The following is a 15,881-nucleotide window of genomic DNA, read 5'->3' on the forward strand; positions in this document are numbered from 1 at the left end:
AAATAATTCGTTTTGAGTAATATTAACATAAAATCATATATTACACATAATAATTTATCATAGTGTTTTTTATTTATTTTAGTAGTTATTAAATCTATGTATTTAAAGAAAGAAATACAAACTTAATAAAAAAAATTTAATAAAACAAATATTTTTATTTTTATGTTGTTGATATGGTTATATGTTGAATTATAACTCTTTTGTAGTTATACATTGCAATTTCCCAAAAACCAATTACATTCAGTTTTTTTTCCTATAAATTCTATAATAATGTTTTATCTCGACCCATAAAACCAAATGATCCAAAAATGTGACCTAAACCACTAAATCAATTGCTAGCTTCACGTCACTTTTTATAGTCTTCGATATATCGGTTATTAGATTTTACGATATGTGTTTCTTCTATGATACGGTATCTCTAAGTTTAAGAGATGATATGAAGGTATAAGAATTATCATTTCTACATGTTTCAGTATATCACATCCATGCTATAGGGGATTGATAGGAACGAGGGTTATATAATATAAAAATCGTGATTGAAAAAATCTCTCTGATGAGTCTTGAGTCTTGACCCCGTAAATTATGCATGTGGATACTAACTAATAAGAATCAATGGTAAGTTGACAAACTTAAGCTAAAAGATATGTTTGAGGTTTACAGAGACAACACTATGACTCCGAAACAAACTTAAGCTAAAAGATACGTTTGAGGTTTACAGAGACAACACGTTGACTCCAAAACAAACTTGAGCTAACAGAAATGTTTTAAGTAATACAGAGACAACACCAACACAAACTTGATCCAGTACAGAAGATAGTTTTTATTGGGCTACTACTAAATACGATTAAACGAGATTGATAAGCGATTTCCAACAAGTTTGGATTTATCCTGCTCCCACCACATTGTAATGCGCAAGTTGTCCCCCTCCCCACAGAGAATCCACTTAAGTTACCTGAAAGTGTATGACTGCTAAAAGTAGATACAAGTCAAAGTCAGAACAGTAAAAAAGGCAGTAATTAAGCATCCTAAGGAAAACATTACCGGATGCTGAGGAAGAAGAGCTGACTTCTCATAGTTCTCCCTTTTCGCAAAATAGTCAATACCACCAACAAAAGCATGCAAATCACTCGTAGCTATGTCCGATCCATCCTCGAGAAGGTAGAAGAAACCATCAAGTATGATCTCCCTAGCAGAAGGGCTAAGCCGCAAACGACCTGGGGCAGGCATTACTCCCACATACACATTGGTAAGCCAATTGAAAAGAAGGTGGTAGCTCCTATCAGGTGAGTATAAAAACCCAAACGGCAAGTGAGGTTTCAGAATCACTCTCTTATGCAATCCCACCCAGAAACCCCACCCATAGCGCACCAAAAAATGTGCTGTGAGCTTAATGATACCAAGTTGTTTGGGCGTGATACCTTGAGGATATGTAAATGGATAATAATGATGCTCTTCAGGAGAAGGATGATGAACCTCTAGTGTTGCATCATCATCATCATCATCATCATCATCTTCATCACTAGGTGGAAGAGCACCGGAGCGCATTTGTGTTGAAAGGACTCCAGGTGGTAACAGCTCTCCAACCTCCCTGCTCGCAATAAAATCAAGACCACTCACAAAAGCATGCAAATCAATGGTAGCCAACTGCACTCCAACCTCCTCAGAATGCTTTTCCCCTTGAACAAGATAGAAAAAACCTTCAAGAACGGTCTCCTTCGGATTAGTTCTATGCAAACAACTCTTTTTGTAAGGCTCCAACGCCATCTCATACGCATCAACAAGCCGGAGGAGTAAACTGAAGTTGATGTCACTTGTCTTGACAAACTCAAACAGAGGGTTCGGGTTCATAGTCACACAATGAATCAAATCCCGCCAGAAAGACATGCCATAGCGAGCCACAAACTGAGCTGTGAGCTTAAGGGCACCAAACTCCTTGCGAGTGATCCCTTGAGGAGGGCACGTAAATAGAAGAAGATCCCCTGATGGCTCATCATCTGGAGTCAGCTCGTGTTCAACAACCTTTCTCCGGTAAAAATCATAATAAGGGTGGTCTTGTCGGCTCCTCAAGAAATCGTACCTTTCATCGTTCACGTTAACGGCAAGTAACCTTCTCTCCATCAACAACCCATGTGTCCCAACCAAAGCTGCAGTCCTCTCCACAATCTCTCTCGTTTCTGGATCCTCCGGAGCTTGGATCGGACCACTCTGCCTTGAACTCAGCATTTTTTCTTCTTCTTCTGAGGTCTATAATCAACAACAACTAGATAGGGATGAAGACCAAACACTTGTACCATTTGCTAAATAGTTATTAGACCATTGGTAATATCTAAGTGGGCTTCTTAAACTAAAATAATTGAAAATTAAATTATATTAGTGGGCTAAAACGTTTTAGAGCATGATTGTCGGTTGTAAACCGTTACAGATTCTAAAAGAAAAAAAAATATTATATTAGTTTTTGTTATATTTAATAGTCTAAAACCGATTGAATACTGCCAATGGAGCTGCTCTTAGTAGGCCTAGGCATTCGGATCGTCGGGTCGGATTCGGGTCGGATCCTTTCGGGTCCGGGTCTTTCGGGTCTAAGAGTTTAGGACTCGATAGGGTAATTTCAAATTTTCGGTTCTGGGTCGGTTCGGGTCGTGCCGGGTCCGGGTCGGGTCGGGTCTTAGATAGTTAGACCCATTCGGGTAATTAGAATTTATCGGTTCGGATTCGGTTCGGTTTCGGGTCGGATTTGGTTCGGGTTTGATCTAAAAAAGACCTAAAAATACAAAAAAATATCTGAAAATATTTATATATCCGAATATATTCAAAATTTTATTCAAAATTTGTGTTTTTATTATATTAAAATGTGTATATATACTAAACTATGCGAAATACAACAACAATTCGTTGTCTCCTAGTGGTTGACTCCCATATTCTCTAGATAAATAACCTGTCTTCGATTCTCCCTTGATGCATTTTATTTAATTTACATTATTAATTCGGGTACCCATCGGGTTTCGGGTTCGGGTCGGGTCGGGTCCAAGACCCGCGGGTCCTCTACAACAAGACCCGATAGGGTAATTTGATCGGGTCGGTTCTTACCCGAACCGGGTTTTTTCGGATCGGTTTCGGGTCGGATCTTCGGGTCCGGGTAAAATGCCCAGGCCTAGCTCTTAGATACCCTTTTTTATTATAATAATTTTTGTAAAACCTACTTACATCTGCTCTAATATTTGATTTAACACCGGCACACTGATCAGCAGATATCTCTTGAATAGCTCGTGTCTAGGAACAAAAGAACGTTGAGCCGTATTTCTTGCTTGCGTAAATAGGCTTGATATCAATGATGACAACGAGGAGTGTGAAAATAAAGAAGACTTGAATTTCTTCTTTTTGGATGCTGGATTCATCGACAGTGTTATCACTCATTATGAACCTGTTTGTCTATGTTGATGAAGTAACTTGTCCCGCAAGTAGAGAGTATTCTCTTGGATGTGCTTTGAAAGTTCGTATATATGGATCTTGTTCCTGATTATCTAGATGATGATGATGATTGATGAGTCTCAGATTCAAGAAGCCGTTCAAGTCTCGTTTGATGACACCAGTAGTATCCGGTTTGTGCCCACTAGGAAGAAAGCTCGTAGTCAAGTACGTAAAATCCAAACAAAAGATTAAAAAGGAAAATAAGAAGAAAATATACAAGAAGATGATTAGCTTGGAAGAGTGTGTCCGCAAGAGTTTAGCAACGGAGGAGTTGTGGTTTTACCTTGTAGACATGACGTTGACGTATCGTTAAGTGGTTTGAGACCAATCATGTTTGTCCATTGTGCTGTCGCCAGTTGCCATGTGAATATCAATGACCAAATGCTCCATGGGTTGCAAAATTAGTACGAGATTATAGGTTTTATTTAGGGTTACGTGTAATGAAGCTTTGTTTAATATCGTTTTTTACTTCGATCATTTTGTTTTGTTACTTCGGTTTACACTCATGATATTATCTTTTTTTGTCTCTCAAAAGTCAAAACTTACTTAAGCCAGTTATACATATTGATTATGACTTTTATCATTATTACAAAATATATGGTTTCTAACAAAAACTCTTATATACAAAATGCCTAAAATCCCCTGTGGTATGACACAAGCTCTCATAATACATATACTTGTACACCAAAAACACACACACACTCTCTGTCTCTATATATATACTAGACATTATAGAAATGACTTAAACTCGTCCTTGTTCAAAAGCAAGTCCAATCATCCTTAAGTTAGTTTGGTTGCTGCAATCATCCAAGATACATAGACAAATTCACTTTAGTGGCTCATATAAATTAGATAATTTCAAATGGAAGGTATGAAACACAAACCTGGCTGTAAGAAGTCTGACCCAACATTGAATCTGGAACCCAATTTTGATGATGATGATGCTGATGATGATCGGTGGCAAACATGGATTGATCATGAGGGATTCGAAAGCAGCCACCATTATTAGCCCTTGGATCATACACTGAAGAAGGATCTTGTTGTTGTTGTTGTTGTTGTTGTTGCAAGTTGTTCAATTCCATTTCAGATTTTATTTTCTTCTCTTGATCTTCTTCCATTCCAAGACTAGTACCAAATGATGTAGGATATGAATATTCTTCCCCAATTTGTTGTAAACCCAAACAACCGTTTCCTTGCTGTTCTAACTGCTCAAATGTTTGTCCAGGGTTGTTGCATATCTGATCTTCTTGTTTTACAGACTCAAAGAAACAGTTTGAGTAAACAGGAATCGAACCATCCATCTCTCTGTTTTCAAAAATCAGTGGAACATTAATTGAGAGAGCTTTTTTGAAGTGAATTAGTTTCTATATACTGTGATTAAAGATGCTCATTACCTATGAGGAAGAAAACTAGAATCACCAGGTAAGATTGTTTGTTGGTTATCATTATCAGGAAGCCAAGACATGGGGTGAGCTTCTTGCATACTACTACTATTACCTCCCATCTCCAAAGGTAACTGTATCCCGCTGTGAAACTGCAGTTAAATGCATTGGTCTTGTTAAGAAGTTGTCCTGATGAAGACAGAGAGTGAGAGAGAGGAAACGGAGAGAAATGGTTTTAACCTGTGTGGTTGTACATTCTATTGGCATAAGTTGGCTGTTTCTGTAATGTTCCTGCAAATTGAAAAAAAAACAATCCAATCCTGAATCTTTGGTCTATATGACTGAGTTAGAAGGAATATAAAATCACACACCTTGTGAATCTGGATTCTTTCAATAGATTTTCTCAATGATTCTTCCAACAAATTGAGGTGATCAGTGTTTTCTATTCTATCGATGTTTGTCCAACAACTGAATACAACCAGCAGAAGAAGAAGACTCAAATATGACTGAAACTAGATTTTAAGAAGCTTGAAATCTCAAGAAACTAAAAGAGTTCACACCTTAGCCTCCTATGACACTCCATAAGCTGAGCTTGGAAAATAGCTACTTGATTACTCAGACCCTGGCGTGTGGTCAAGGTTAACAATGACTTTAGCCATCTGACTCGGTGAGCCATGAAAAATTAACAAAATTCAAGAACCGATCCATACCTCAATAGTTTGATTCCTGGAGGATAGAGAAGACATCATTTCAGATATGTTAGACAAACATCTTATAAAATGACAAAATATGGTTATACTTAATAACTCATAGGAAGTACCTTGCTCCTAAAAACTCATGTATATTTACATCATGATCAAGCTTCTTAAAAGTCTTCTTTAATGCCTGTAATCAAGCAAAAAAAATAAGCTTAGATTTGTGTTTCAAACAAAACAAAACAAAAAAAGTCAAAATGAGAAAGAGGATATAGAAAGAAAGAAATGCAGTGAGTTATTTACTTTACCTCAAGGCTCTCCAATTTTCTGTTATGTAAAAAAAAACAAGAGATTTATAATTTAGCTTCATAACACAAACTACATAAAATTGTTTGAAGCAATCCATACTTTTTATCATATAACGCTTACCATACCTTTTTGTCCTTTCTTGTGGAGTTAATTGCGCAAACTTAGAAATAACCTCTTCAATGCAACTGTAAGCAACCACGTTAAAACGAACTTAAATAAGGAAAATGGATGCATTGAACAAATTGTTAAACAAGACTTGAGAATGTTTTTGATAATATATTGTTGTGTACCTGTGTTCACCATGGAAAACGGTAGGCTTGCCGGTTGGAGAAAACATAAGAAGCACAATATCAATATCACACAAGATTGATAACTCTTTGGCTTTCTTCAATATGCCACTTTTACGCTTCGAATATGTAACTTGCCTGTTCCCTGTGCTCTCAAGTCGTTTGATCTTCAGCTTAACCCTACCCATCCTGTTCATAAACAAAACCCCATAAGAAATAAAGTACGAACATTTTCTTGAAATATTCAAATATTCACTTCAATGACGAGATGAAATATTCACTTTGAAGATGGGGACGTCTAAATTCGGACACAGAGAGTGACTCTTTCTAGAGAACAAAATTTCACTGTAACGGAAGATTAAAAGAGGTGGAAACAAGAGGAATCTTGGGTTCTTTGCGTGGAAACAAGAGGTGGCGAAGTAACAAAGAAGAGAATGATCATGGAGGAAAGAAGAAAGAAAGAAAGAAAGGCAGCAAAAATGATTGTTATTGGAAAGAAGAAGGGAAAAGGGGAGGTTAATGGTGGAACAGAGAGAAAGCTCAAAGAAGCAAGCCGAAGGGTCAACCTTCGATTTCGGTGGGAGACTTAATACGTCGACCAACGGAATTGTGTGGAGACAGAACCGGTTTTGTTTCATCAAACCTGATTTAAACCGATAAAATTAAACCGTTTTTTTTTGCTTTGGTCGATTTACTTGTGTACTAGTTGGTCCACAGTAAGTCAAAGCCTATTAATACCTTTGACTTGTCTCTGCCCTAATTAACATCGCCTCTGTTCGCCCACTTCATGCATAGTACAACACTTGTCCATCTCATGCATAGATGTTAGAACACTTGTCCATTACATGCATATAACACTTCTCGAGAAACCCTAGTTTGCATGTGATGGTGTTAAATACACGTTGAGAGATTAATCTATAGGAAAAAATTCAACTCTTGAGGCATTTTTCTCTTTAGACATTTGATCTCATTTGATATAATCTTGATTGTTAAAGGTTTTCTCTGGTTGCTATTGTTTGGGCCTTCTAGATGATTTGATTTTCATTTTGATTTTGATTTCCCTCGTTGATTTGGTTATCTTTTGGGGTTTTTGATTGATTGATGGAAGTGACGATGAAAAGACAGGGACATCAGATCAGAGTAAGAGTCTCCTTATTAGGAGATGGGGATGATGATTTATGTCTAAATGGGTATCTCTTTAATGCGCAAGTTGCATACTATACAAGAATGCTGAATATGTTACAGTTCAATTTACTTCATTGGATGTTTTGCTCCTCTTAAAATTTTAATTGGTTAGTGCAAGAGACGATGTCTAGACATGGACATCAGAAACTCTATGGATAGGAGAATGACAGTTATTCTATTACTAATGTCTAAATGGGAATCTCTCTGATGCACTAATCATCTTTAGTTGTTTTCCCCTGTCCGTTGTTCATCCTTTTAAGTGATCTCCGGTTTTGCCAATGATGATATTACAAAATTGCACGTATTATCAGATATTTCCGTGACGAATTATCACTAATGTCTGAGGTAAACCGTGAGTTGTGTTTTTGAAATGTCTTGGTATTAACGATGAGCCGTGTCTGGTTATTACACTTATTTGTCCACACAATTTGAACGCATATGGGCTCTGTTTGCAGGAAGAATCAATTCTTGTAACAAACACATGAAGGTGAGAGCTTTCTAGCAACATTATTTTGGACAGTAAACAGAAGATTCTGAAGAGCTAAATTGGAACATTTTTATGTTATAAGATGTCATTCATAGGCTATATACTTCATTTCATTTGTAGACATTCTACACATTTCAGAACAATAACATAACCAATTATGATTCTGTTGACTTCTGAATGTAATCGATAGTTCAGTATCAATATCAATACATTCTTGGTAAAAACTAGCTACACAAGGAAGAAACATCATCCACTATCAGCATCACAAAGAGATTAGAAGATGACTTCTACACTCTCTTTGAGTTTCTTTTTACACTGACCAAAAAAAAAGAAAAAGACAACAAAAATCCAAATATGAACCAACATCATATTAGGACAAACATGTTCCAAAACAAAGAACATCATTAACAAAGAGAGTCAAGACTCTCGGTTCTGCTCCTCACAATCCGATGAAAAACTTCTCTTACTTTCCTCTCAAACGGATCCAACCCCTTCTTCAAACCCTCATGAACCTCCACAAGCTCCACCACCCTCTGCTTCACCTCGCTCTCCTTCTCCTCACTCAACGGAAACTGAATCGAATCAACCAACTCGTTCATCACCTTCGAACTCTTCTCAATCCGATCAATCTCCTTAAGCAACCCACAACAATTCTTCCTATCTCTCCTCTTAGACTCCTCCACGATCTTATCGTGCAGCGACATAACCGGAACCGCCCACTGGTAATGCCTCGGCACAGAGAAGTTCACTTGCAGCCCACGGTCTTGACAAGGAATCGCAGCGACCAAAACCCACATCACAAACAACAGAACCGAAGTCATGGTGTAAACCGGTACAGCTAAACCGTTACTCGCCGCGACGTCGTTTGGTTTAGGCGTGTTTAAGTTGTTAGCTAACGCTTGTAACTGCTTAGAAGCCGACCACGATCTAGACACGCTCCACGACAAAGATCTGAAATGTCCGAACGAACGGTGGTGGCTGTGATTGTCTTTGGCTCTACCGAACGAACGGTTACGATGAGCTAGACTCGTCGTGGAGGAATGATCTTTCTCGTCGAGCATTCCGATCGCTAAATCGATCAGAGCCTTCTTAGCTCGCCGGAGCTGACCTTCTCCGACGGGACGGTGGCTGTCTAAAGCGGAGATGACGATGTCGGAGAGTTTCTGCCACTGGCGGATCTGCTCGATTCCGTCGCGGATCGCGTTGCAGACGTCGAGGGCTTTGATGCTCCGCTCGAAGTAATCGGAGAGGATGCGGTCCATCGGAGGTGCGGAGATCTGCGAGCGGTGGTTGAAGATGATGGCTCGGAACTCCTCTTGGCAGCAGAGAAAGGAGTCGAGAAGCTTGCTGATCCAGTCGAGGGAGAGGAGGTTGTTATCTCCGGCGGAGGCGTTGAGATCGATGAACTTCTCGGCGACTTGTCTTTGGAAAGAATCTAGCTCAGCTTCCATGGTGTTTTGTGGCTGGTGGTGGTGGTGGTTAGAGTCGGTTTGGTCTCGCCGTAAAGTTAGTAACGACCTTCCGAATGATCCTTGGAACTCTGTAGCTGGCATGATCTTCTTCAGTACATAAGCAAAGTCAGAGTTTGTTTTCTCGAGAAAGTCAGGTGAGAGAGATGATGATGATTGATGAAAGTGAGAAGAAGGAGAGATGTGGTTTATAAAGCGATTATTTTGACCGCGTATTTTAATATCTATATTCAATTTTTAATTTTTGTTTGCTCTGGTCTAATTCTTTTTTCACTATAAAATAAATACTATAAATATAAAGGTGTGACGATGAAAAGCTATAGTTTGATTTTTGTGTGTTCTCATTCCTTTTGAATCCTCTTTTTTCTCTTTTTGTTACTCGTTACTGAACACGCAGTGTACACGTAGTTGTAATGAATCTACATGGTTGCTATTTTAGATCTGTAATGAGGGAGTGTAAAAATCTCAGTTGTGGACATTGTTGAGTTACGGGGCTGTGATATTTGAGGTGGGGAATGAGACACTAGTGGGTGCCATGTGTTGTAGATAAATGTATTAAGATGGGAGCTGTGACGGGAGACTAGGTCAATGCACTACTGCACATGTGGAACAAAAAGCACAGCTAAGTCTTCGTTGGCGCGTAATTAGAGAGAGAGAGAGAGAGAGAGAGAGAGAGAGAGAGAGAGAGAGAGAGAGAGAGAGAGAGAGAGAGAGAGAGAGAGAGAGAGAGAGAGAGAGAGAGAGAGAGAGAGAGAGAGAGAGAGAGAGAGAGAGAGAGAGAGAGAGAGAGAGAGAGAGAGAGAGAGAGAGAGAGAGAGAGAGAGAGAGAGAGAGAGGAGAGAGAGAGAGAGAGAGAGAGAGAGAGAGAGAGAGAGAGAGAGAGAGAGAGAGAGAGAGAGAGAGAGAGAGAGAGAGAGAGAGAGAGAGAGAGAGAGAGAGAGAGAGAGAGAGAGAGAGAGAGAGAGAGAGAGAGAGAGAGAGAGAGAGAGAGAGAGAGAGGAGAGAGAGAGAGAGAGAGAGAGAGAGAGAGAGAGAGAGAGAGAGAGAGAGAGAGAGAGAGAGAGAGAGAGAGAGAGAGAGAGAGAGAGAGTAGCAATGAAGGGACTCGGTCTTGCTGATTCGTTCTCGCCTTTCTAGAAAGTGAGACGCTGACATGTAAGTCCTTCTTTGTTTTTTCTTCTTGTAATTTTAGTCTTGCGAATTTAAGATGATCAAATGTATAGTAAACAATTATTTAAAACTAACAGATAATTTTCAATTTTATTGATTTTTGTATACCTTCATAAAACATAGTCAAATCTAAATAATTTTTATTAACATTTTAAAATAATGTTTTTATATTTATTTAATAGTTTAATCTTTATTGAAAATATCTATATGGCTTATATAAAAAATCTATATCTCTATACTATTATTTATAAAGTGATTTGGCTTATTTGTCATTTTCGCCATGATTTTAGTTAATTTACTTACTTATCATATTTTCCATGATTTTAGGATAAATCATTAGTTTAATTAATATTATTTTTTTTATTTTGATATCTATATATATATCATGATATTTAAAATCATGTAAACATGAACCTATTTTACCGATATATATACTAATATTTTTTAAATATATATTTTAATATATAATAAACATGATATTTAGGACATTTAATTGATAAATAGATATTAATAATATATACCGATAGTATCATCATTACTTTTCTCTTATTTATAATTTTAATGACTAATATTATAGCTAATAGCTAATTTCTCTGATTTTTATTGAAAATATTGATCAAATACAGATTATTATAAAATTTATATATAAGTATACTAATATATATGAATTAATCAGTTTATTTAGTTAATTTGCTTATTTTTCATCTTTTCATAGTTATAGGATAAATTATTAGTTTAATTAATATTATTATTTAGTTTATTTATTTTGATATCTATATGTTTATTAATGATTTATCATGATATTTAAAATAATTAATAAAAATTAACATATTTTACCAATATATATTTACTAATATTTTAAAAAAATATATTTTAATATATAATTATCATGATATTTAGAAATTAATAAATAGATATTAACAATATATACCGATAATATCATCATTAATTTTCTCTCGTTTTATAATTTTAATGACTAATATTATAGCTAATTTCTCTGATTTTTACTGAAAATATTGATCAAATATATATTATTATAAAATTTATATATAAGTATACTAATATATCTGAATTAATCGGTTTCTTTTGTTTATTCTGTTTGATCCCTTAATATATTGAACCATATTCATATACTGATGTTTTCTAAACATAACATCCTCGGTACTTCCAAATCCAGACTATTTTCTCTATTTCGGTTTGGTTCGGTTTTGAATGGTTTTGTTTTACCAGCTTGAACACTCCTAAACTATTGTTATTTGTTAATGCTATATATTTGTGTTTCTTTTATAATCTTTATAGTACCACGTGATTTCTTTTCAGTCCAAATACAATATGAGTTAATTTCACATACAAAATTTCTTAATTTAGTTATTACTATAAAAAAAAATTTTGATCCAAAATCTACATCACATAAATAAAAATATGAAACAAAATAATACAATTAATAAATTGATTACCAATATGAATATTAAAATTTTATAATTTATAATAATTTAAAATTTGTATCTAATTTAATTATTATTATTTTATTAAAAAAATTAAAGTTAAAAATTGTTAGATGTATTGATATATTAATCCACTAGTGGATAAATATAATAAACAAAAGTAATGGAATGATGTGAATGGAGTCATTAACAGTCAAACATCATGGTTGGGCCAGAATATACACAGATATCTTCTACATAAGATCCCCGTTCCCATGTCATGTGTTCCAAAATAAACCACACGTGGTGGATTCACAATATCAAAGAGGCTTTGAAACATGAAAGCACGAAGATTAATGACAGAGACATGACAAGCTCTCCTTCTTCTCCTTACTTATTTTTATGGACATTTGAAGTTATGATTGGTTTGTTTTATACTTTTCGTTCAGTTTAAAGGACAGATGAAATCGTGCCAAAGCGTATTTCCTGCAAGTGGTTCCTCGTTAGGCTCACTGTCCAGTGTACACGACCAATTAATTTAGCCCCAACTAAGTAATTATTTATTTATATAACTGAGACAAAAATCTGAATGAGACGATTGCTCCTAACATGTTCATTCCATGATTCAGAAACACACAACACAACAAAGATACAGATAACATATATATTCAGCCAAAAATAAATAAATATATATTAATATATATATATTCAGCCAATTTTTTTTTTTTTGCTAAAGAGTAAATATCATTAAAAGATAATGAAAATCTGGTTACAAGTTATAGAACATTGAAACCAATAGATGCTTTTCAGCTTATCAGGTTTATAGAACCGCAAAAAGTTTTAAAAAACCCCATAGAACCTACAAAGATTAACACCAAGCAACCCAAACAATGGCTTACTTAAGTTAATATTACATTGAAGTACAAATACAGCATTTTGAACTCCCATACCAAAGCGCTTCCTGTTCTACTGGTTTGAACCACAGAGCAAGAGAATAACCTGAAGACGAGTTCGATCGAGCCTCACCGAAGTGGCTCCTAGCAGGTAGAGCTGGGTTGCGGGTCAAACCCGCCCCGCTGACCCGCCAACCCGCGGATAAACTGATTTTTTTTACTCAAAAAATTTGACCCGCTTGACCCGCAAGAAGAAAATATGAAATCCGCACCCGCTCCGCTAAAACCCGCGGGTGATCCGCTAGACCCGCGGATAATATTAATAATATTAAAATTATTAATTTAAATATTTTTTATTAAAATAACAATAAAATTTAATATTTTAAATATTTTTTATTAAAAATAACAATAAAATTTAATATTTTAAATATTTTTTTATTAAAAATAATAAATATTAATCTATTTATAATTAAAATTAAATTATTTTTTAAAAATTTTCTATTTAAAAATAATATTTAAAAAAAAAATCTTTTTTTTTTAGTTTTTGCGGGTTGGCGGATACCCGCGCTGAATTTTGGCTGACCCGCACCCGCCCCGCATAAAAATCACTCAACCCGCACCCGCATCCGCGAACCAAAATTTTCAAATCACTCGACCCGCACCCGCCCCGCAGCGGGTCAAATGGGGCGGGGCCCGCGGATAATGATTCATATTCCCAGCACTACTAGCAGGCATCGACGGAAGTGCCTGGCTCACGCCCCGGAGCTCCGCTGGAGGAGGACGTCGACAAACAAGCCCAAGTTAACACAAAGGATGACGATAGTGTAAACCGGCTGCTACACCACTGAAGATGAAGATCGCGGTCAAGCGCAATCGGTCGTTTTGGCCCCTTATTCTGCTGCGCGACACAGAAGATGCGGCGGAGACAGCAGAGTTACATATCTACATATCGCTGTCTTTATGACCGTTATCAAGGAAATAAAATATATGTGCATAATTTGCTTATGATTTACAAGTTAGTTGTCTACTTGGTAACAGCTTCTTCGAGCTCTCTTAAGCCACCAACTTTCTGTTCAATTTCTTCGATGAGTTCTTCACGCCATAACTCTGCTCTTGCTTTCTCTTCTATGTCTTCTTGCTGCATCAGACATCCAAGCAGAAACATAATAACAACTCTATCCAATCTATAATAATTGTATGTTACTAAAGCGTGATGTACTAAGTCTATGGCCCGACCCAGCCTAGACCAAACCGGCCAAAACTAAATATATTTTGTTTTAGATTCTCCACCGCCTATCTATATGGGATCAGTGTTACACGAGAACTACATTTAACCTGTTAAGCCTTGATTTCACGTTACCAGGAATCAAAATTTATATAATTAAGAAATTCAACTTTTATCAAATGTTTTGTTAAGTTATATAAGCATAAATGTAAACGCAAATAAACAAACGTAAATGGTTAAGACTGTGACACCTAAAGGCAAACCTAGACCCATCTACATACTTTGCTTTCTTCATCTTAGGCTAACCACTTAGACATATAGAGTGGTCAAACCGGTCTACAGGGTGACACTCTATAAAGACTAGTGTGGGATAGGCCATGACAACATCCCAAACAATAATTTCTAAGTTTCTAATATTAGAAAGATAGATACGTACAGTTTCATAGACCCAATATCCGGTTCCATCACCAGATTCACCACGGTACTCCTCCGAGTCATAGAATGGATCCTATACATGCACCATTATTCATAAATACATTAAAGAAAAAGTAGTTAAGATGCCAAATGCAGCAAATGGAGATCAAAAGATTTGATTTGACTCGAGTTTTTTTTTCCTTACTTTTGCGGAACCAAAGTACAGACATCCCCAACAACTGAACATGATGTAGAACAAATCTGCCTGCAAGATCAAGACCAATGTCTCTAAATATCCACAAACCAAACTAAAGGAAAAAGACCTTAATCTTGTCTTAATGAACACCAAAAAGTTTGCTACTTATAGACATTCTTGATGGCTTTATCACTTAGATGCCACACGTGTTTCTCTGTAATGATTTCACGCATCCCTTCAATTTGTTGAACCATCACAGCATTTGGTCTTTCAAATGTCCATGAATATTTAATATAATCTGGCACCTAAAGCTGGGGCTTACTCAGGTTTAAGTTAAGGCCGGATCTAATTATTGATAAATTTCTAACTTTGAATTTTTTAATCTCAAAAATAGTAGAAGCCTTTTGGTCCAATGGTCAAGAATTTAAAAGCTTCTACAACAAATTTGGGTTTCGATTCTCGGAAATGCAGTGTTTAGTATGATTAATGTTCATTGTGGTTTGGTGTCTTGAGAAGAGTTTGTCCATCATGGAGAATGTCATACATATAACCAGAATCATTCATCGTGGATCCAAATGTTGTGGAGACAACTCCATCATAGAACTGTTGTTTTCAAAACTGTTCACTGTAATCACATATCCCATAGGTAGTTAAAGATCATAATTACTTGCAGTGTTTACTAGTATTAACTATGTGTTTTCCTCCGCTATATGCAGAAATAATTTTTTTTTAAATTTAAATTAAATTTAAAAGTAAAATTTAAGAAATTTAGTAGCTTAGAATATTGATTAATCTTGTCTTTACATTGAGTAATATATTAAATTTAATTTTAAATATTCTAAATGTATACAAATAATATTGTTATTAAAATTTATTAAAATAAATATAAATATTTATCAATGTTTATATTTTATATAATGATTTTCGATTATTACAGTATTTTAAAAACTTGTCAAATTATCTAAATGAATTATCCATGTTACTATAATCTTAATATCATATAATAATTTTAGAGTAATTGCAGTGCATATACAAAGAAAACTTGCATATTTGCGGTGATGGAATTCAGACTTTTTGAGTGACGTGTTTTTTTTAATGGCAATAGAACCCCTATCATCTAATACGCCAACCTAATGTGTAATACATTTTTGAATCCTATATCTAATTATTACGCGTGAATAGAGCAGGGCCGTCTCAAATTAATTTTAAACCGTGTTCAAAAAAATATTAACCGTACATTTTATCAAGTAATTTTAAAATTTAATAACTTTGTCTGA

General features: G+C 35.7%; 4 protein-coding genes, 2 non-coding genes and 2 pseudogenes across 11 annotated transcripts; 4 read left to right on the plus strand and 4 right to left on the minus strand.

Moving 5' to 3' along the window:
- Positions 1–607: 607 nt before the first annotated feature.
- On the minus strand, positions 608–2,447 carry LOC103842679 (probable splicing factor 3A subunit 1). 3 transcript variants are annotated; one of them, XM_033279732.1, is made up of 3 exons: positions 1,419–2,447; positions 1,042–1,214; positions 608–969 (listed from the first exon to the last, which is right to left on the minus strand). In XM_033279732.1, exons 1-3 carry the CDS (start codon positions 2,221–2,223, stop codon positions 949–951), a joined length of 999 nt encoding a protein of 332 aa, XP_033135623.1. In that variant the 5' UTR covers positions 2,224–2,447; the 3' UTR covers positions 608–948. The 3 variants fall into 3 exon arrangements, with proteins under 3 accessions (XP_033135623.1, XP_009117584.2, XP_009117585.2); XM_009119336.2 differs by having other exon boundaries at positions 1,042–2,444; XM_009119337.2 differs by having other exon boundaries at positions 672–966; positions 1,042–2,437.
- A 161-nt stretch (positions 2,448–2,608) lies between these two features.
- On the minus strand, positions 2,609–7,730 carry LOC103842680 (agamous-like MADS-box protein AGL65). 4 transcript variants are annotated; one of them, XM_033279733.1, is made up of 10 exons: positions 6,145–7,730; positions 5,980–6,039; positions 5,854–5,872; positions 5,671–5,735; positions 5,561–5,576; positions 5,411–5,472; positions 5,222–5,318; positions 5,091–5,141; positions 4,863–5,002; positions 2,609–4,773 (listed from the first exon to the last, which is right to left on the minus strand). In XM_033279733.1, the coding sequence occupies exons 1-10, from the start codon at positions 6,336–6,338 to the stop codon at positions 4,317–4,319; spliced, it is 1,161 nt and encodes a 386-aa protein (XP_033135624.1). In that variant the 5' UTR covers positions 6,339–7,730; the 3' UTR covers positions 2,609–4,316. The 4 variants fall into 4 exon arrangements, with proteins under 4 accessions (XP_033135624.1, XP_033135626.1, XP_033135627.1 ...); XM_033279735.1 differs by having other exon boundaries at positions 5,411–5,576; positions 5,671–6,330; positions 6,423–7,730; XM_033279736.1 differs by having other exon boundaries at positions 5,561–6,330; positions 6,423–7,730.
- LOC117128746 lies at positions 7,015–7,089 on the plus strand. Its single transcript, XR_004452139.1, has one exon. It is a non-coding gene; the product is annotated as a small nucleolar RNA Z267 (small nucleolar RNA).
- On the plus strand, positions 7,242–7,349 carry LOC117128755 (annotated as a pseudogene).
- Positions 7,437–7,540, plus strand: LOC117128754 (annotated as a pseudogene).
- On the plus strand, positions 7,600–7,674 carry LOC117128795. Its single transcript, XR_004452187.1, has one exon. It is a non-coding gene; the product is annotated as a small nucleolar RNA snoR122 (small nucleolar RNA).
- A 269-nt stretch (positions 7,731–7,999) lies between the features above and the next one.
- Positions 8,000–9,480, minus strand: LOC103842681. Its single transcript, XM_009119339.3, has one exon. The coding sequence runs from the start codon at positions 9,364–9,366 to the stop codon at positions 8,218–8,220; it is 1,149 nt and encodes a 382-aa protein (XP_009117587.1). The 5' UTR covers positions 9,367–9,480; the 3' UTR covers positions 8,000–8,217.
- Positions 9,481–13,726: 4,246 nt separating this feature from the next.
- LOC117125684 (photosynthetic NDH subunit of subcomplex B 4, chloroplastic) lies at positions 13,727–14,884 on the minus strand. Its single transcript, XM_033280732.1, has 4 exons — positions 14,774–14,884; positions 14,614–14,669; positions 14,431–14,502; positions 13,727–13,907 (listed from the first exon to the last, which is right to left on the minus strand). Exons 1-4 carry the CDS (start codon positions 14,856–14,858, stop codon positions 13,794–13,796), a joined length of 327 nt encoding a protein of 108 aa, XP_033136623.1. The 5' UTR covers positions 14,859–14,884; the 3' UTR covers positions 13,727–13,793.
- Positions 14,885–15,881: the final 997 nt, after the last annotated feature.

This window comes from Brassica rapa, chromosome A09 (genome assembly GCF_000309985.2).
Source record: "Brassica rapa cultivar Chiifu-401-42 chromosome A09, CAAS_Brap_v3.01, whole genome shotgun sequence".
Lineage (NCBI taxonomy): Eukaryota > Viridiplantae > Streptophyta > Magnoliopsida > Brassicales > Brassicaceae > Brassica > Brassica rapa.

Coding starts and splice junctions, on each gene's coding strand:
- LOC103842680 (XM_033279733.1), bottom strand. CDS start 6,338: ATGAACAGGATGGGTAGGGTTAAGCTGAAGATCAAACGACTTGAGAGC. Junction 5,319..5,410: donor GAGTGTCATAGGAGGCTAAG/GTGTGAACTCTT, acceptor GGTTGTATTCAG/TTGTTGGACAAACATCGATA. Junction 5,142..5,221: donor AAAGAATCCAGATTCACAAG/GTGTGTGATTTT, acceptor TTCAATTTGCAG/GAACATTACAGAAACAGCCA.
- LOC103842681 (XM_009119339.3), bottom strand. CDS start 9,366: ATGCCAGCTACAGAGTTCCAAGGATCATTCGGAAGGTCGTTACTAACT.
- LOC117125684 (XM_033280732.1), bottom strand. CDS start 14,858: ATGGTTCAACAAATTGAAGGGATGCGTGAAATCATTACAGAGAAACAC. Junction 14,670..14,773: donor TAAAGCCATCAAGAATGTCT/ATAAGTAGCAAA, acceptor TCTTGCAGGCAG/ATTTGTTCTACATCATGTTC. Junction 14,503..14,613: donor TGTACTTTGGTTCCGCAAAA/GTAAGGAAAAAA, acceptor GTGCATGTATAG/GATCCATTCTATGACTCGGA.
- LOC103842679 (XM_009119336.2), bottom strand. CDS start 2,223: ATGCTGAGTTCAAGGCAGAGTGGTCCGATCCAAGCTCCGGAGGATCCA. Junction 970..1,041: donor CTCTTCTTCCTCAGCATCCG/GTAATGTTTTCC, acceptor ATCTACTTTTAG/CAGTCATACACTTTCAGGTA.